The sequence below is a fragment of the Ailuropoda melanoleuca genome, chromosome 6 (assembly GCF_002007445.2).
Source record: "Ailuropoda melanoleuca isolate Jingjing chromosome 6, ASM200744v2, whole genome shotgun sequence".
Taxonomy (NCBI): domain Eukaryota; kingdom Metazoa; phylum Chordata; class Mammalia; order Carnivora; family Ursidae; genus Ailuropoda; species Ailuropoda melanoleuca.
The window spans coordinates 130,410,698-130,429,771 of NC_048223.1; the positions used below are offsets into that span (position 1 = coordinate 130,410,698).

The window sequence follows — 19,074 nt, forward strand, 5'->3', positions numbered from 1 at the left end:
TTTCCAGGGCGGCGGGGCGCCACTTCCGGTGACGCTCTAGGCTGCAGGAGGACTATGCACCCGCTGCCTGGGCGGCCGCGGCGCGGGCACTTCCGGTGGCGCTCTAGGCCGCGGCAGGGCTGTGCACTCCGCTGCTCCCCGGGTCCTCTCCCCAGCTGGGCGCCCAGGCGCTCGCTCCGGTCGCGGCATCCTCACGGACCACTCCCGCTCCGCCCCGCCAACCTCCCAGAGCCGCGATCCTCCCAAGTCTTAACTCCCTCGCCTCCAGCCAGGCCCGGGTGGGGTCAGGGGCGGCGGGATGAACGAACGAGTGGACGAAGGCCGTGCAGGTGGAGGAAGGTGGGGGCGCCCTGGGGGAGGAGGTGGGCCGAATCCGGGGGGCCGGGGGAGGGATGTGGGGAAACCTCCTTCAGGGACAGGGGCCGCGAGCGTCCGCCGCGGGGAGGGCGCCCCGCAGCTGCCCGCTTCGCGCCTTCCTGGCCGGCACTGCTGCCGCGCGCACCTCGCGGCTCTCCCTCCTGGCGCGCGGCCCCGGCTCGGCTGCACAGACGCTCCTGCGCCCCGTCTCCCTCACTGCTGGTTTTCAGTGCCCGCCCACGTAAGGGCGCGAGGACCCGGGGGAGGCCCCGCAGGACCAGCCGTGCGGGCTGTAGACTTCGTGCAGGGCCGAAATCAGATGCGAGCCGGAGAAGGTGGGAACGGTTTACTGAGTGGTGTAAGTGACGGAGAATAGCAGGCCTAGCATCTAGGAGACTGCGGGGGAAGTGAGCCCCGTCGTCGCTTGGGGTCCGGGTACTGCTCCTTCGTGAATCCAGGGTAAGGGCCTATCAAAGGCGAGTGTGGGGTGAACAACAGGTGTTATTCCATAAGTCATCAAAGGCAGGGGTTTGATGCCAGCGTCAGCCTAGGTTGGTTTGAAGCTCATTTCCTGGGACATGGCTGAGATCTGGCTCTTCTCAGGTGTTACCAGGTGTTTGGGGCCTGGGACAGAACTCAGAGAATGATTAACTTGCTTCCGGCTTGCAGTGGGAACCGACCTTTGACTTACTCACAGGCAAAGATGGGTCATGGGCCTGGCAGCAAAACAGCAGAGTAGCCTTTCAAAAATGATGTCCCTTTAGCTTCCCTGCCTTTGTGATCTGTTTGCTTGGGTCAGGAGTCTGGGCACAGCCTAGCCACGTCTGTGTTTGGGTCTCTCCCAGGGTACCAGGAAGGCGTGGGTGGGGGCTGGGGTCTTTCCTGAGGCTCCAAGGGGGAGCATGTGCTCCCAGACTCACTTGGTTGTTGGCAGGATTCGGTGCCTGAGGGTGGGAAGTGGGAGTTCTCTCGCGTCTCCAGACACATTAGCTGGGGATGCAGGCTTTCCCACAGGCCCTGCATTCTTGGGTTTCTCGATGGAATGGGTGCTCTCGTGTTTCATCGCTGCTGAGAAACCTTTACAGCGTCTGCCACAGGTCTGTGTCATGGGGCTTGAACGGCGTGTCCCCGAAGCACCATACAGTTGTCTTTCCGTGCCCCGGGTGCTTTCCTGTCAATGACTTCTTTTGTGGCTTCTCATCAGCCTCATTCAGACATGCTTACAGAAACCCCAGAGCTCGGAGGGCCCCTTGAAACGTTCACCTGCTCCCTGACAATGATTCTTTCTACAAGATTCTCCTACAAAAGCCTCTTGCTCTGGTGTCTGCCATGTGTCCTTAACCCCACACACCAAACAGAAGCACAGGTGACGAGTGGCCCTGATGCTGGGCGGGAAGAGGGGCAGCATCACGCTGGGCTGGGCCATCTGTGGTGGACATGGAGGATGCTGGCAATCCAGAAGCTAGGAACTCCATGCCATCTGCTGTGCCCAGTGCAACCTGACCGTGATCAGCCTGGCGCTGGCCTGCACCCCACCACCTCTCCAGCTCCCAGCTGTGGGACCAGGCGTCGTGCCCTGAACATGCCAGGCCTGCCCCAGCCTCCCTCTCAGCCTTTGCTCCTTCTGCTGCCCAGCCTGGAAAGCTCCCCCTGTGCTGTCCACAGCCTCGTTCCCTTTCCTCGTCACTGGACACGGGTCCTACATCTCCAGAGGGAATACTGCCGTGAGGTGTTCACTGTGTCCATCGGCTCATCACTGGCTAGGGATGATTCTGATCACGTGGTCAGAATGTCTGGGTTTTCCACAGTGTGGTTGCTCTTTTCCCTTTGCAACTAGTAAGCCATCCTTGAGTAGAAAGGCAGAGGAACTGATCACACTAAGGAACCGTGAGGACACATGGCAGCTGGAGGCAGGACATGGCTGCTGGAGGGGAGGGAAAGCCCTGCAATGACAGCAGTGGACAAAGGCAGAGCTGGGGGCGGTGCTGTGTGCGGTGTTGCACCAGTGTGCCTGAATCTGGTGACTGTCCTGGTGACTGTCCTGTGGCTTCGTAAGAGAACACCCAAGTGTAGGAAGCACACACCAGACCATTAGGAGACCAAGGGACTCGGTGTTTGCAAACTGCCTAAAAAGGGTTGGGAGAAAAGATTTGTACAGATATAAACAAATTCGAAGAGTACACTTCTGCCACGTGGTGAGAACTGTGACGTCTTTCTATTTGTCTCGTTTCCCAAATTTTCTACAAAATACTTTGCTTATATAATAGAAAACATGCGTCTGAGTCCTGTCTTGCATGAACTGCTCGGACAGCCAGGAACCAGAAGAGGGCTTTTTCATTGCCAGCTAGAGCGGTGACTCCATCCTGGGCTGCACACTATTTTTCTTTTCCAGCAGGTTCCAGGGCCTGTTGTTTGCTTCTGCTCGGACCCCTCCCCTTATGCATTCTGGCAAGAGCACACCTTTACTTCTGGGGAGCATTGCTCTCCCTGTGTCCCCCTAGATCATTTTGGAGCCCAAGGCCACACAGGGCCTGGCAGACATGAGAGGTGGAAAGGTGACAGGGAGAGCTGGTCACAGCAAGGTTCCGGTCCCCACCAGGACACCTGGACTCCCTGGGTTGCTGAAGCAGTGCTTGCCTCTCGGGGCTGCCCCTGGTCCTTCCAGGCCTGTGGGGCCCCAGATGGTGCCGAGCAGCTCCTGTCACTCACACTGTTGCTTCGGCAGTGGTCCGCCTGTCTTCAAGGGTTCAGGCCCTGGGCCCCCAAGACCTGCCAGGTGCCTGGAGGAGCAGAGGGGTGTCATTTGGGCCAGGTAGGTGCTGAAGGACTGAGGGCCAAAGTCACACGGACTGGCCTGCAGCCCCAATCATGCATGTGGTCCCTCCCTCCACTGAGTGTCTGTCGCCCCTCACTGTGTCTGTCGCCTCTTCTAGTGGTAAGGACTCTGAGAGAGAAAGAGACTACTTTGCAGAGGAGGAAGTGAGGATTTCCTGAGGAAGGAGCTGGCACCCAGAAAAAGGAAGTGACGTACCTCACTGTTTCCGGGGAGTCCTGGCTACTTCTGTGCCGACAGACCAGCACCCAGTCTCTGCGGCTGGAAACCACAGAGCTCCAGTCATTGCCAGTTGGCCAGCTCTGCGTCCACGGATACCGAGTGGACCCCTCCAGCTGGGGTCACAGCTCCATCGTCTCCCGCCTGTCCAGTCTAACTGGTGGGTCACCAGGCTCACGGGGAGGCTGCTCTTGCCTCTGGGCTCGTGTTCATGGTTCCTGTCCTCCCTGCGGGCAGCCCCACCAGCCCCTGGGCACCCCCACGGCTTCTGCAGGACCCAGCAGGTCCTTGGCCCTGTGGCCCCAGCCTTGGGAGCTCTGCCCCCCGCCGACACCTGGGGCTCTGTCTCCTCCAGGTTTCCTGCAGGAGTCTCTGCTCCTCGTTCTGGGGTGCGTGCAAATGTCACCAGACTGTGAGCCACCACGTGGAGAGACTTTGGGGCAGCAACATTGTCTCCTTAGAGCCAGTGGTGAGGGAAAAAGGAAGCAAGGACAGATGCCCGGGGTAGGAAGGGGTGTGCATCAGGGGGTGTTACGCAGGGATTGCGGGGACACGGGAAAGGGCTGGCGATGGGCCCTGGGACCGTCCTCACCCCCACGTGTACATCAGCGCGGCTTTAGCGCCAGGAGTCTGGTCTCCTGTTGGTCACGCCTCACCTGGGAGGCTCCGGAGCTGCAGGTGTGGGTCCCTGCGGGGCTGTAGTGAGGAGCACCCGCAAGGTGCAAGTTAGCACGTGTGGCGTTCTGGCGCCCAAACGGCTTCGCGAAGCACGACAGGGAGCCGCCCCCCCGACTGCGCGGCGCCCGCTCTGAGCGCTGGGCTTCCTGCACAGGGGCAGCCTGTGTGGGACTGAAAAGATGCGCCCTGCCCCGCGTTTGCTCTGCCTCTTGCCGTCTCGGCGCCGGTGTGCCGCGGCAGAGTCACTGAGAACTCTAGGCTCTGCTTACTTTTCCGCAAAGGAAACCAGGACTTCTGATCAAAGGTAACTGCGTAGGGGCCTTTACTTCTTTGCCTCAGGCTGCTGAAAACAGCGTGAATGGAACGGGAACGGGGGGAGGCCCCGGCTGACAGGTCTGGCCGGACCGCCGACCGCCCGCCGACCGCCGGAGCTGCGGGCCTCGGGGCAGGGGCCGGTGGGAGAGCGCACGGCCAGCCGCACTGCATGCTCAGCTGAGAGGCCCAGGCCACTCTGGCCCCGCCGCCTGCTTTCCCCCGGGGCGGTGCTAGCGCAGCCAGAGGCCCAGATGGCTCCTCCCAGGGCAGTGAAATTGCATGTGGCACGACCGACCGACGAACACGAGGAGCTCGGACCAAGGGAACGAGTGTCACGATAGAGGTTGAATCAGCAAAATGCAGAAAAGACATGGAAGGAAAGGCATTACGTGGAGGAAGACGCAGGAGAGCAGACGCCAAGGGATCACCCCACAGTGCGAGGACCCGATTCTTCCAGAGGCCGGGGAGCTTGCAGCGGGGCTAGCCTAGCCAGCACGGGGACTGCTGCCAGTGAGGCGCCCCAGGCATGCCCACCCAGGCCTTCGCCCCCCGCAATCGGAGATGGCATGTGGGCTGAGAGAGGGCTGGAGGGGAGACACCCTGGTGGCCCTCCAGTGGAAAATGCCAGTTCAGCGGGTGTGGGGTGCGGAGTCACAGCACAGTGAGACCCAGCGGCTGCCCGGGCTGGTCTCAACCCGCAGCGTGCGGTGGAATCTAGCAGAACTGGCCGAGGGCCTGCTCCTGCTGAGCTGGACGATGGGGATGCACACACGGACCCCGCATCATAGTGCCTGCCCCTGGGGTGCTCCCAGAGGAGAAGGGAGACACTCAGAGGCTCGGCGGTGCTGGATGGCAGGTGCCCAGCGTGCCGACGGCTGCCTCAGCATCTGAGGCAGGAGCCGCCGACTCTGTTGGGACAGCGGCCGCGGGCGCTGCCCGAGCGGCTTATGAAGTGTGAGCAGGAGGGTGGGAGGGGCTCTGCGGCCGGAGAGAGCGGGGACCAGGGGGCCGGGAGCCCGGCTGCACTGACCGCCCTGGAGCTGCCAGTGGGTTCTAGCTAAGAAACAACCCCGAGAAGCAAAAATGGGGTCAAACAAGTGTTCATGTTGAGAAGCTATTTAGAATTTTTAAAGTCCTCTTCGAAGCACAACGTAGAATAGTTTACTAGGATTTCATTGTACATTGTTAATTTCTTGGTAATTCTTGTGAAAAAGGAAAATGCACTGGATTACTTAATGTTTATTCCTGTAAGACAAAAAGGTATTATCAGAAGTAAAAACGTTAGAAGCAACAGGAAGCTGAATTCACACAACAGAAAGCCAAGTCAGGGAGGTGGAAGGTGGGTCTAAGGGAGCCTCACAGAGTGAAATGGAAGACAACAGTTGGAAGAAGACGAGAAGATGTGGAAGGCAGAGGAAGACAAGCAGGATGCTTCCCGATGGCTCTTCTGCAGAAGATGACTGGTCCTTCGATTATGGAAAGGAGTAAAGCTGTCCATCAGGAGCACAGAAGGGCGGGCCGCAGCGCACAGGGCCATACGGGCGAGCCTCAGAAACACTCTGCTGAACGCAGAAATCAGGCACAAAGCACTGCATAGGTCACGGTTCCACGTATCTGAAGTTAAGGCTAGAACAGTGGTCACCTTGGAAGTACCGGCTGGGGGGGGCAGGTTCTGAAAAGTTCTATGTCTTGAACTGGGTGGCTTTACAGGAGAGGAAACAAGTAAAAAGTCAAGCAGGACACTTAAGATGTGGGAGTTTTAAATATGTTAAATTATAACCGAATAAAAAAATTAAAAATATTAGCCACTCCATCCCAGGAAAAATCAATGTACAGTGTCCCAAAGCAGCCATGTATCGTGGTGAAGTTATTCAAGTTCAGGGTCAAGGAAAGAGTGATGAGGCCCCACAGTGCCAACGTGGGACAGGCTCAGGAGAGGCCTGCAGGGGAAAACCCCAAACCACAAACACACACCCCAAGAATTTTACAGATACCTGAGCTGCTCTTCAAGTGTAAGGACCACGGAGAGTGTTCTAGAGCTTTCAGAGACGTAAGAAATGCAGCCTGCTCCATCACGGTGTGCCCTCTCCCAGGCAGGAGCTGGTAGAGGGGTGCTGCTTGGGTGGACAAGTGGATTGGGGTCCCGGGAAGCAATCTGCCTTGTGCCTGCGGGTCACTCAGTCTGTTCCCAGGTTTGGCTCACCGTCCACCATTCTCTGGCAGGTTGCTGCCCTGTGAACCAGGGGGTGCTTATTCCATGGGGCAGCCTGAGGGTCAGGTGCACTGAGAAGGACAGTGGCCTTGCAGTGGTGCTGCATACAGAATGCAGGGTGGCCGGACAGGAAGCCCTGAACCTGGGGTCAGGAACACCGTCAGATGCTGTCACCGGCAGGTACTAGCTGCATAATTTGGACAAATGAGTTCACCTGCCTGAGACCTAAGAAAGAGCTGCAAGTCCACGGGCATATGTGGACACTTGTCCCCTCCTAGCTCCTCTGGGCTGTGTGGCTCGTCCACGGGAGAGACCACAGCTTTCCATCTAGGCACCTGGGGCCTGGCACACAGTGCTGAGCAAGTGGATGGTGCGTCCACCAGTGGTTACAGCAAACTGTGTGGGTGGGGGGCATCGGCCTCAGGGTCCCAAGTCTGCGTTCACACTGAGGCTGTGGTTAAGTCTTCTCCGAGCCTTGGTTTCCTGCCTCTAAGTCAGGGGTGCTGGGGCGCCGCTCCCGGCAAGCCTGAACCCTGCGGGACAGGAATGTTATTTTAGGGCGCGGTTAAGCACGGAGTCCACTGTTTAAACAGCGGCAACAGTCAGCCCCAGAGCGTGGACGGTGGCTGAGAATGCCAACACCCCCTGCAGCCGCCGAGTGAGTTCTTTCGGGGCGGGGGCGTGCTCCATTCTCCCCCTACTTTCCAAAATGTCTTTAAAGAGCGCGACTGCCTCTCCCCGTGAAACTAAGAGTCTGTTAAAATCTGCGCTCTTTCAAGACCGGGCTTCAGTTTCTGCTCAGATGCGGGGCCCGAGGGACGACAAGTAGGGCGGGAGAGGGCAGCGCGCCGTCCCCGGAGCCCAGGCTGCGCAGCGAGGGCCTGGCCCCTCGGAGGGCGCCGCGGACGCTGCGGACCGGGGCCCACGGGCGGCTCTGCGCCGACACCCGCCGGGCGGGCGCTCTCCCAGGAGCCGCCGCCTGCGGAGTTTCGAGGCTGGGAACCGGCCCGCCCCGCGCTGCAGCTTCGGCGGCTCCCTCCCGCAGCTCCAGCCGGGCGGACTCCGGCGGTACCGGGCGGGGCGGCGACGGCAGGACGGAAGGCTAGAGAAGATCGCGGAACCTGTCTTCGCGAAGCAGCAGGCGCGCGGCCCGCCCACAGGAAGTCCCGCCCCGCAGCGCCGGCACTTCCGGGCGCTCTAGGAAGCTCGGAGGACTCGCTCCAGGGACCCGCGCGAAGGCGCGGGAGAGTCTGAGAGCGGGTCCTGGAGCTGTCCGAGGTGCGGGGTTGCGCGGGGCGGTGGGCATGAGATCTTTGGGGGCATGAGATCTGAGAAGTGCATGTAGGGCCCTGAAGGCCGTAGGAAGGGCTTTGGGGAGCAAGCGAGGGACCTACCCAGTGTCTGACTCGAGAAGACCCCCTGGTCTGTGGGTGGTTGGAGTGGTCCGGGGGAGGAATGGCGGAGGGCAGCGGGAAGGCCCGCGGACGCTGCGCGTCGCTGCAGCCTGGACTCGGACAGGGGCGAGGGCATCGCCGTCCACCGCTACGGCAAGTCCAAGAACGCTGCGGCCGGCCGAAGGCGCTGAGTGCTTAGGAAAGAGCCCGAGGCTGGGACAGCTGGGCGCGCCAGAGCTGTCCATCCGGGAGTCCCAGGGCCTGGCCAGGAGGTGGCTGAGTTGAACCTGCCCGCGCAGGTCCTCCTCCTTTGAGGGCGGGTGAGACCAGAGGTTCCCATCCTGGAGCACTGTCACTGTCACTGGGGGTGTTGGAAATAAACCAGAGTCCCTGCTTTAGTCCGGGCCTACTTCATCTGTCTCCCCGGGATGGGGCCTGGGAAGCTGTGTTGTCCAGCAGGCTCCCCAGGTGATGTGACCATGTGGCCCCTCAGTGGGTGCTCACACCCCACGAAATCAGATCCTAGAAAATGCAAGGCAAGGGGACTTACGGGAGGCCAGAGCTTCCTACGAATTCGCTGAGCCCAGCATGAGACCTCCAATGCCAAGACAGGGGTGTATGGAGCCTCTCCAAGGAGGTCCAGCTTGACCAACAGGGAGGGCAAGGCTGGGAAAAATGGTTGAAATGTATCCACTGTCTGAAAAGACTGCGTAGAGAAGCCTGCCTCTCTTGGACTTCTTGGTGGGACCTGTAGCAGCGACAGGAGACACTCTCTGCCTGTTGCAAGGGAGGGTAGCTGGGCTCAGCGTGTGGGGGAGGCACACAGGCCTCTGGAGGGAGCGCCCTGGCTGTGGCGTTGGCGGAACAGGAGGGAAGGAGAGCTTCACCTCCTGCTGCTTCCCTGGTGGCAGTGCTGGTGTCTGGGGGCACTAGATCCTTGCCTGAAGGCTTTGCTGTGGCCCCTGCGGGGGTGGGTGCGGGCTGTCTGGCTGGTATTCCTCAGATGCTGAAAGTGTTCAGCGATGGTTCTATCCTGCATGATGACAGCGACGAGGTTCTCTAGTGCAGACTACGGATGCCCGTCCACGAGCCCTGCGTCCACGGTCCCCACTCTGACTCCGCTGTGAGCCAGCACGCTTCTCCACATTCACTACATTCAGAGGCTCTCTCTCCTTGTGAACTCTGATCCCCGACAGCCAGACCCTCTAACCAAAGGCCTCGACGAGTCTTGTCCACTCGTTGGCTTCTTTCCGGTGTGAACTCTCTGATGTGGAACGTAGCCTGAGCTAGCGCTGAACGCCTCGCACGTTCCCCACGTTGCTGAGGTTTTCGCCCCCCAAACTCTCCGGCGTGTTGTTGCATCTGACGCCACAACTAAGGGTCCATCCCCTTCGGGTGCATGTCTCTGTACTGAGATGTTTCTGGTGCTTCCTAACACCTGAGCTCCAGCCCGTGCCCCGCCCCGGCCACCACATCCACCTTGTCTCTCGAGTGCACTACGTTTCCAGCTCTGACTGGGGGCCGGTCCGCACCTGTGGCCCCGTGTCTGAGGCTCTCGGATGGACGATGGCTGCATGTGGGTGAGGACTTCCTGCAAAATCTCGCTTGAGGCCATCTGTCTAAGCAGTGACTAAATCGTGGCCTTTAGCATTTATCTTCTGAATAACACTCAAATGCAAGTGGCACCAGACATTAAATTTTGTCCCTCGCCTCCACCCGCGCTCGTGGGCCGGCCTCCCTCCCGCCTGGCTCTGCAGACCCCGCTTCCCAGGCCGGTACCGCCATGCGGGGCTCCGCCGCTAGGGGCGCCAGACGGAGCGGGCGGTGCAGCGGGGAGGGAGGGACGCGCTCCTCTGCGCTTCCAGCCTGGCGGCCCCGCGGAACTCTCCTCTCCGCCGCTGTCCACCCCGCTGCCGGTTTTTTCAGTGCAAAGCTTCGTCGAGCAGGGTGTGTGTCCAGCCCGTCCCTCCCCCAGCCGCGAGACCCCCGCCCGGATTCACCCCTCCGCAGGTCCGGGTCCAGCTCAGAGATCCCAGTCAGAGACACTCCTACACAGGGGTCTCTGGGAAGTGCAGTTTGCCTGGTTTTCACTAGCGTCGGGAAAACGCTGCCAGATCTGGTTTAGACGACAACCTTGGGTTTACAAGATAAAGCCGAGGGGATCCATCACTGATGCACTTGGGTGACTCCTAGTGACTGTTGAGTCGTGCTGCAGACGCACAGAGCCACACCCAGCTGCACCGAGGACGCGGCTGGATGAGACTCGGTGCGTGGACCGCCATCTCCGAGGTGGGGACGGCCAGCACAGTGCAGGTGCCCAAGCAAGGATTACTGCGGGCGCCTGGGTGGCTCAGTCTGTAAAGCATCTGACTTCTGCTCGGGTCATGGTCTGGGAGTCCTGGGATGGAGTCCCGCAGCAGGCTTCCTGCTCAGTGGGGAGTCTGCTTCTCCCTCTGCCTCTGTCCTTCCCTCTGCTTGTGCGTTCTCTCTCTCTTCTCTCAAATAAATCAACAAAATCTTAAAAAGAGAGAGAGGGAGGGTTACTGGAGTGAATGCATAAATGTTATGAATTTTCATGGCAAAGGATGTAATTATTTTCCAGATGGTGGCTGTGTGGGTTAGGGCTCCTATTTGTTAACTTCTGACTCTGGCCCGTGCTGTGCTTGTTCCCCACATGATCTCAGTGCTCACACGAACCTTGTGATACAGAGTCACATGCAGGATACCAGTGCAGCTCAAAGACCGGGGGTACCTTGCCCAAGGTGGCACAGAAGTGAGTGGCAGAGCTGGCCTATGGAGTAGCCTGGGTGTCCTTAGAAGCTGGATGCTGGGAGCTAGCTACCCACCTGCTTAGGGGCACAGGGCACACAGCAGGTGCTCCCCCCTCTGGGCTCGCTCTTGTTCAGCTAGGGTCTCGAAGCCTGAAACCCTGGGGTAGCGCAATACAGAATGTTGCGTATCAACGGAAAAAGACAAGTGTGTGAGCACTTACGGTTCAGTCTGCGCAGCCCGGCAAGCCGCCCGGGGAAGGTGGTGTGATTGAGAGGCTGAGAGCCATCTCTGAGCCCAGCTTCTTGGTCCCAGCCCCCGGCCCAGGGATGGATGGTGAATGGCTCAAGCCCCCCACAGGACCCAGCAGAGCCCTTCCGGGGATGTGTCCAGGCTGCCGGGGCCCGAGAAGAGCCCTTGCCCCTCTTGTGGCTAAAAGAGGAGGTGGATCTGAGGCTGCTTTAAGCTCTGCTCCGTCACGGTGAGAGCCTATCTGTAGCAGCAGGAATTAGGCCAACCCTATGGCATTGAGTACAGTTCTTATCCTTGCTGTGGTTGTGTCGACTTGACTAAGCCGTGGGTGCTTAGATATTTGGTCAAACATTATTCTGGGTTTGTCTGTAAAGCTGTTTCTGGATGAGATGAACATTTCAATTAGCAGACTGAGTGAAACGGGCCGCTCTCTCCTCTGTGGGTGGGCCCCATTCAGTTAAGGGGCTCAAGAGAACAAAAGGGCCCAGTCCGCCAATGCAGGCCCCGCCCCACCCAGTCCTTGCAGACAGGTGCATGGGGCACGGACGTCTGGGGGACAGTCTAGGGCGGTGTGCAGGACCTCCAGTCTCTGCTCTTGGTGGCCGCCTACCAGGTCTAGTTGTGGTTCTGGCATCCCAGGGCAGCCTCTGCACAGAGGTGGCAGGATGACCCTTCCAGAGCACGGGCTGCTGCCTCTGACCCCCGTGAAGCCCTAGGGGCTGTGCGTGCGGGCTCCTGGAGTGCCGAGGCCCCACATTACCCTCGCGGTATTAGGGGGAGCCAAGAGTGGGCAGAAGGCAGCTTTCCCTCCTCTTTCAGGCCACAGCGCACCAGCATAGGTGACTAAGGAGGTGCCTTGAGCCCTGAAGCTGATGCAGAGACTGCCTGACTTCTCTCCCTTACAGCTGCTCTCACCAAGTGGGGGCGCATGGCAAGGGAGTCCAAAGTGATCGGTGGCCACGGGGCCCTGGGAGTGTGGCCCAGAGAGGTGAGGCAGCCCAGCCACAGGGCCCTCGGGCTTGGAACTGGGGAGGTGAGGCTCTGAGTTGCAGCCAGGGAACGGGCTGGGCAGCTGCTCAATGTGGGTAGGGGTCGGTCCGAAGTATTCAGCAGGGAGCAGGTGGGGCAGGAGAAGTGCACACTCCCCCACCCAGCTGAGCTCTCCTGTCCCTCGGGCTGGAAGCCTGACAGCTACAGGAGAGGTCTGAGGAGGGCCAAAGCCAAGGCCTGGCCACAGCCGCAGAGGTCTCTGCCTGTCAGGAGGCGAACACCCTGTGCCCCCCTCTCCTGGGGGCTGGAGGCAGCTGTGAAGCCTGGCCCGCTTGGCATATGGCTCAAGGTAATGGACAGGAGGCATTCGCCTCGGGCAGCCACCACCGGACCTCTCGCCCGCCCCACTGCGGCTCTCTGCCCCCGGAAACACCTGGCTATGGGTCCAGGTTAAGTCAGGAGGCCTCTGGACCTCAGGCCCCGGGGGACCACACGCCAGCCACTCCTCTCCAGAGACAGGCAGGAGCGACTCCCATTTCCATCACTTAAAAAGAATTTATTTGGGCCACTGGGCGTGCGGGGCTGGCTGTGCGGCTCAGGAAGAGGGGTAAGCAGGAGCCCTCCCTCCACAACCTCCCCCTGGAACCCCCGCTACTCCCGGTAGTGGACCCTCTGGTGCTGGATGAGCTGGGAGCTCTGGCCGAAGGCCTTGCCACAGGCGCCGCAGGCAAAGGGCTTCTCGCCCGTGTGGGTCCGCAGGTGACGGAAGAAGTGCGAGCGGCCGCGGAAGGCCTTCCCGCACTCGCCGCATTCGTAGGGCTTCTCGCCAGTGTGGATGCGCTGGTGCTCGATGAGCACGGAGCTCCAGATGAAGGCCTTGCCGCACTGGCTGCAGGCGTACGGCTTCTCGCCCGTGTGCAGCCGCTGGTGCCGCACCAGGTTGGAGCTCTGGCTGAACGCCTGGCCGCACTCGCCGCACTTGTAGGGCTTCTCGCCGTTGTGGGTGCGCAGGTGCTGCGTGAAGTGCGAGCTGTGGCTGAAGGCGCGGCCGCACTGGCCGCACTCGTACGGCTTCTCGCCCGTGTGCACGCGGTGGTGCTGGATGAAGCCCGACCAGCCGCGGAAGCGCTTCCCGCACTCGTGGCACGCGTACGGCTTCTCGCCCGTGTGGATGCGCTGGTGCTTCAGCAGCAGGGACTTGTACTTGAAGCTCTTGCCGCACGTCTCACAGCGGTGTGGCTTCCCGCCCCGCGGGCCCCCCGGCGCCGACTCCCGGCCGCCCTCCGGCTCGCCGGCCCGCTCGGGCTCCGCCGCCGTCCCCGAGGCTCCCTGGGGCAGCAGCGTCATGCGCCAGGGGCCCCTCTTCTGGGAGCAGGGCGCGGTCCCCGGCGGCTGGCCGGTGGGCCGCTCCAAGCTGGACTCCTGCCCGAAGCGGTCCGCACACTTGGGTCTACGGGGAAGGCTCCTCAGGAGGGTCCTCAGTGCCCCCCCGGCCTGGTCCACCTCGTCCTCGGGATGGCGCGGGCGGGGAGATGACGGAGGCTGCTCCGGCTCTGCCTCCGAGTCTGAAAGGAGATAGGGAGGGGCAGGTGGCACACGCGCGGGCATCGGCCTCCCCCTCCGTGCCAGCTGATGGGACCGGCAGGGGGCGCCGCGGTGCTGGGGGCCGGGGTGAGGGCGGACCGAGGTGGACAACCCCCCCCCCCCCGACTTAGCCCCAGAGCCGAGCGGCAAAGCACCCTGCTCCAGAAGGTGCTGCCCAGGTTCCCCGCAGGGGTGCGGCCCCTCCCCTGAGGCTCTGCAGGCCCAGGCCACTCCAGAACTCCACAACCGTCTCCTGGCCCGGTTCCCCTGCTGCCCCGGGGATCTCCTGGCACTGCGGCAGGGAGGGTCTGCTCCCAGGGAGGACCTCCTGGGGGGCACAGAGACTCCAAGGGGGCATCCCAAGGGCTTCCACGGGGGGGGGGTTGTGTGTGGCAAGGGGCTGAGGGCCTGAATTAGTGCAGCCCAGCCAGGCTGTGGGGAGAAGGGGATGGGGACCAGAGCTTAATTTAAGGGACTCGTGGAGGCCCAGGGCACTACGTGGGGAAGGGGGACCCAGGATGACCCCCTGGCTGCTGGCCTGGGCGGGGCGTGCTGCTGCGCCGGAGATGCCGACTGGCGACAGCCCTGGGCTCGGGGAAATGTCAGTGACAGACGGGAACTGAACGGGGCAGGGGCCATCGAGGACAGAAGCCAGCACTAAGGCAGGGCCGGTGCCCGAGGCGGTGGGCGCTGCAGAGCGCCTGGCACGTGGCAGCCATGGTGAGTGCCCTTGGCAGGGACGGGACGAGGGTTCTGCTCGCTCACCTGGCCGGTAGGTGTCTCTGCCAATCCGGACCTCCCCCGCATCTCGGAGATCCAGGCCGGACAGCTGCTCCTCCGGCAGTGGCTGGGAGAGCGCCTCAGGGCCGCCGCCAGCGGAGTCTGGGGGCACAGGGGGTGGGGGCTCATCTCCCCCTCCTCTCCTACCTAGCCCAGGCCTCACTCGGCTGCTCGTCACGCAACACGCCTCCTTGCCCTCCTGGTGGCCCCGTGGGGCCGGTGCTCCAAGAGCCACGCGCAGCCACGTGACACTCCTTCCCTGAGAGGGAGGGGCCCCAAGGCACTGCTTGGCTGCTCCGGAGTGGGGGCGGGGGGCGGTCCTGGGAACACAGGCCTTTCTGGGCTGCAACCTCCACACATTCCCTTCTCCCGTCACTCCCGGGGAGGCTGTGACCCTGCACCCGCTCTGCCGACATGGAGGCCCCCAGGCCTGGGGCTCTCGTGGACGCCACACTGCAGGGGCCGGCCTTCCGAAGGAGGGAGTGCTGGGGCCAGGAGGGCGGGGGGCTTTTCTGGCTGGAAGGGGCGCTCCTTGTTTGTAAAATGGCACAGAAAGTCCATGCTTGGATGTGGACACGGGGAGGAGTGAGCTGGGGTGGGGTCAGAGTTCAGGTCTCGGGTGCTGAGGCCAGGCACCCTGTCTGGAAGGCCTGCTCCTGGCTGGGGGATGGCGCTGCCCTGGCCCCACGGCTCCTCCCCACCTCCGGGGAGCTGGTACCTGCCCACCCTGGGGCTGCTCCTCCTTCTCTGTCACCTGCACCTGCCCACAAGCTGCCCCTCCTACCACAGGGCTCCAGACCACACCTTCCAGAACAAGTTCTGGAAGCACAGGTCCTGGCAGGCACAGCCTTGTGCCAGGCCCCTTGGCCAGCCCAGCACAGCCCTGGCTCCCAATGTCTGTCCTGTTCCAGACCCCACCTGCCTAACTCCCTGCTCTGGAGGCTTGGGGAGGAGTGGACGCCAACTCTTTGCTGCATGACCTCACCAGCTTCCCCCCACCCCCAGGGACCAGGCCGAGTGCGTGGTGCCCATGCCGCTCCCCTTGCCCGCTGTAGCTGACAAATGACCCCCCCCCCAGCATTGTGCCCAGTCACAGAGATTTCAACACTGGCTCTTTGCGTGAGGTGATGTGGGAGACTGGTGGGATCCAGCCCTGGGGTGGTCATGAGGGATCCCAGGTTTCGCAGGGCAGACCGCACCCCCAACACTCTCTGTGGCCCACCTCACCCACTCTTGTCTGGGAGTTGGGAGGCTGGGGCTCCAGAAGTCCTGGCCTCACTGGCTGGAGGACCCTGGGCAGGTTCCTGAGATGCTGGGGTCTTTCCTCTGAGGGCACGTGTGGACCCCAGTGCACAGAGGAACTCACCAGCAAAGGCAACGAGGTCCAGAGACTGCAAGGAGCAGCTTCTGCCCTGCACAGCACCTTGGTCACGGGGCCCAGCTCTCCCTGCTGGGCTGGTCCCCATGAGGAGGGGAGGAAGGCATCCCCTGTCCTCCCTCTGGCCCCTTGGATCTCCCTGGGCTCTGTCACCCTCCAGCCACACCTCCTCCTTCAGAGCCTGCCAGAGGCCCCACCCCCTCTTCTTAAAGGTCCATCTTGGTTGTTTTCCTTGCGGGCAGCCCCCCCACACACTCTGTTTCTGAAAAGTACAGAGAGTGCTGAAGCTGTTGGCGGCAGCCCACGCAGGGCCCCTGGGCACTTGAGGGCACTTGGCTGCGACTCGGGGGACTGAGCCCGGCCTTCAGGCTCTTGCTGGATCAGGGGCAGCCCCACTCTGTGTGGGCTGGAGGACCCGCACCCTGGGGGCCAGTCTTCTCATCCAGCAGACCTGGCTGGGTCAGCATGTCTTCCAGGACAGCCCCTCCCCGGTCCTATGTCCTGCCAGTTAAGAACCACAAGCCACAGCTTGCTGGGCCCGGTGGGGGGAGGCGGGCTTGATGGCCCTGGGCTTGAGTCAGACTGACGCGTTCTGAATCCTACCGGCCTCCACTGGCTCACGTCTGGGCTTCCACGTCCCTGTCAGAAACATGGGGACAGGAGGTTCTACCTTGCCAGGCCTGTTGTGAAGGGTGGCATGAGAAACTGGAGGTGAAGAGTGGGCCCCGGAATCCTGACTGCATGGGGTCAGGGGGCACAGCCATGGGAGGGTCTGGGAGAGGCCCTGAAACCTGTGGGGAGAGGCAGCTGTGCCGCAGTGTGTGTGCTCCTTCCCGGCAGCACCCAGCAATACCCCTCACACCCCCAGCCTGGCCACCACGGGGACGGGCAGGAGGCCGGGAGCAACCCCTGAGCCAGGCGCAGCCCAGGGCATGGCTACGAGCCGCTCCTGTTCTGACCCCGGACTGAGCTGGGGGGGAATCCCATGTTCCCTAGCTCCGTGTGACCTCTGTGGGCCTCACCATCCTCATCTGTTCATGCCCCCGAGGGTGGTCACCGGGCTTTAAGACAGCCCGCGCAGTGCCCTCGGCACGGAGCTGGCGCATCTCCACCGTCATCACATCACTCCCTGTATTGCCAGACTCGCCAGGGAGCCCCGGATGCAGAGCAAGCCCCCCCCCGACCCCAGGCTCAGGGCCAGCTCTTCAGGACACAGGTGGGATGAAGCATGCCCAGGCCCTCAACCTGGCAGTCATCAGCTCATTTGGGTCCTCAAATGCGAGGAGTGAGGCCAGGCCTCCTGTGGCACGTGGGGCACGGACAAAGCCCCTGGGACTTCCTGATGGCTGAGTGTGAGCAGGACCCAGGGGCACCCCATGTCATGGGGCTTGGACATCCTCTCCGCCCCCGATGCCCCATCAGTCACTGGCTACTTCTATCCTTTGACATCCTGAGACCCTGCCAGGAGGGTGGGACAGGCTGGCAGCCCCATCCCTGCAGGTCCCGGGGGGACCCCAACCCAAACCAGCCTGCCCAGAACTCCGGATGCTATTTTCTTGGGGTGGCAGCAAAGGCCCATAAAGGTAGATGGGAGGACACAGGGCCCTACCACTGAGGTTGCTCTTCCCTAATCCCCCAAAACACAGTCCCAGGGGACTATGGGGGCCGTCGCTCACAAGGCCCAGTCTCTGGCCTTAACCACTGCTGCCTGTCCCCACCCAAGTGCGAGGGTGCGGGAGCCCCAGCACCCAGAGAGCACCCAGTGAGCTGCCTTGTTTGCAGCCTGCAATGCCAGTGGTGTGGGGTGGGCAAACGGTGCAGGGAGGCGGAAGGAGCACAGTGCAGGGTGAGTACCGTGTTGATGACCTTGGAGGTGAAGCCGGGCCTCGCGGTGGTGGGTTCCAGGTGTCCCTGGTGGTGCAAGATTGACAGGGGACGGGACACGAGGGGGCTCCTGACCATACCCCAGGGTCGCCATCTTCCCCAAGGCCGGCTGAAGGTATGCGCACCTGGGACCTGGGGAAATGAAAACCATGGCAGGATGAGGGGGGTCAGAGGGATGAGTGGAGGGCGGGGTCAATGCCAGCTGCCCGTCAGCCACAGGGAAGCTGGGGGCTCCACAGAGGGAGAGGAACAGGGATGCCAGGACGTGCCATGTGGGGCCTGGGGTGAGAGCAACTGGGCTCCTGGGATGTTTATCCTGCCATGTGAACAGCACCAGCATTCCCGCAGGGACCAAGCCCACGCTGTCATCCGAGCAACGGTCTGGATGGTTCTCCCCACCCAGAGCCTAAAGCATGCAGGATCTCCCTGAAAAACCGCCCTCAGCACAGCCGGGGGCTGCTGGCCCTGGAGAAGGGCGAGAAATCAAACGCTGCCTGCCGGAGCATGAACATTCTACCTGGAATCTTAACGTGACAATTCCTGAGAGGAACACTGCCTTCCTCAGACCCTGCGGAGCCCCAAGGGCTGCGGGCTGGAAACCACAGGGCGGCCCACAGTGCTCTGAGCCTCCTCTGGGATCGAAGGTACTTGGCTTTAATTCGGTTTGCAATAACGGTTTGGTCCAGTGTAAGGAGGGTTTTTCTTTCGCACTGTGGTGAAGCAGGATTCCTTATGAGGGTGTGAAGAGGACCCAAGAAGGACAGAAGTTCATTAAGCAATGGCTGCTTCGAGGAGGTGGGGAGGCAGCCCCCACACGGCTCCCGGCCAGCGCCTGGGCCCTCTCGGCAGACCGCATTCCCTAATGATGGAAGGGTCACGGGCACTCAAGGAAGTGCACACAGGGGGACACGGGGTAGGGCGACAGTCATGACATCTGGGTGCGGGCCCTCAGCCTCCTAAGTCTCAGCTCAAGTCACTCAGTTGGCTTCCCGGACTTAGCAGGGAAGGGGCACGCCCCCCACCCTGGCTGTCCGCGCGGGGGTGCCGCCTACACGAGCTCCGAGCGCAGGTTCCACGCCCACACTGCTGCGAACGGCGGCAGGAGGAGGGGACACAGACGCCACGGCCAGGAGCAGACCTTCCCGCCCCTTCTGCTCCCGGCCTGGAGCCTGAGCCCCGCGGGGAAGGGCCCGATCTCGGGGCGCTGGGCGGCAGGGCGCAGCCTGCCCGGCCGAGTCCGGCGCTCACGCCCCCGGCCGCGGACTTTTCTGAGCCTCCGCGTCCCACCTGCAAAGTGGGCACAGCGCCGGCTCCGTCCCCGCGGTTCCGGGGGCGTGGGGAGGCGCCCCGCACACGGACCCCCGCGCTCGCCGGGGGCCGGTGCGCCCGCTGCGGCCCGCCACCCCGCGGAGGCCTCCTCTGCGCCCGG

The 19,074-nt window shown here is 62.2% G+C and overlaps 1 protein-coding gene and 1 long non-coding RNA gene across 7 annotated transcripts in view; one reads left to right on the top strand and one right to left on the bottom strand.

The window, feature by feature from the left end:
* Window position 1: 1 nt before the first annotated feature.
* Window positions 2–6,203, top strand: LOC117802785. Of its 2 annotated transcripts, none has more exons than XR_004626327.1 (2): window positions 2–339; window positions 3,291–6,203. It is a non-coding gene; the product is annotated as an uncharacterized LOC117802785 (long non-coding RNA). The 2 variants fall into 2 exon arrangements; XR_004626328.1 differs by lacking the exon at window positions 2–339 and adding an exon at window positions 392–3,169.
* Window positions 6,204–12,554: 6,351 nt separating this feature from the next.
* The window catches only part of GLI4 (GLI family zinc finger 4), a 15,784-nt gene continuing 9,264 nt past the window's right edge, over window positions 12,555–19,074 (bottom strand). For 2 of the 5 annotated variants that reach the window (XM_011220475.3, XM_034663490.1), the window contains 3 exons: window positions 17,616–17,777; window positions 14,369–14,485; window positions 12,555–13,584 (listed from right to left, as the gene is read on the bottom strand). In XM_011220475.3, coding sequence (XP_011218777.3) covers window positions 12,671–13,584; window positions 14,369–14,485; window positions 17,616–17,777 — 1,193 coding nt within the window. In that variant the 3' untranslated portion in view covers window positions 12,555–12,670. Of the gene's footprint in view, window positions 13,585–14,368; window positions 14,486–17,615; window positions 17,778–18,162; window positions 19,046–19,074 lie in introns of those variants that run through there. The other 3 variants (XM_034663493.1, XM_034663492.1, XM_034663491.1) reach the window with 3 other exon arrangements.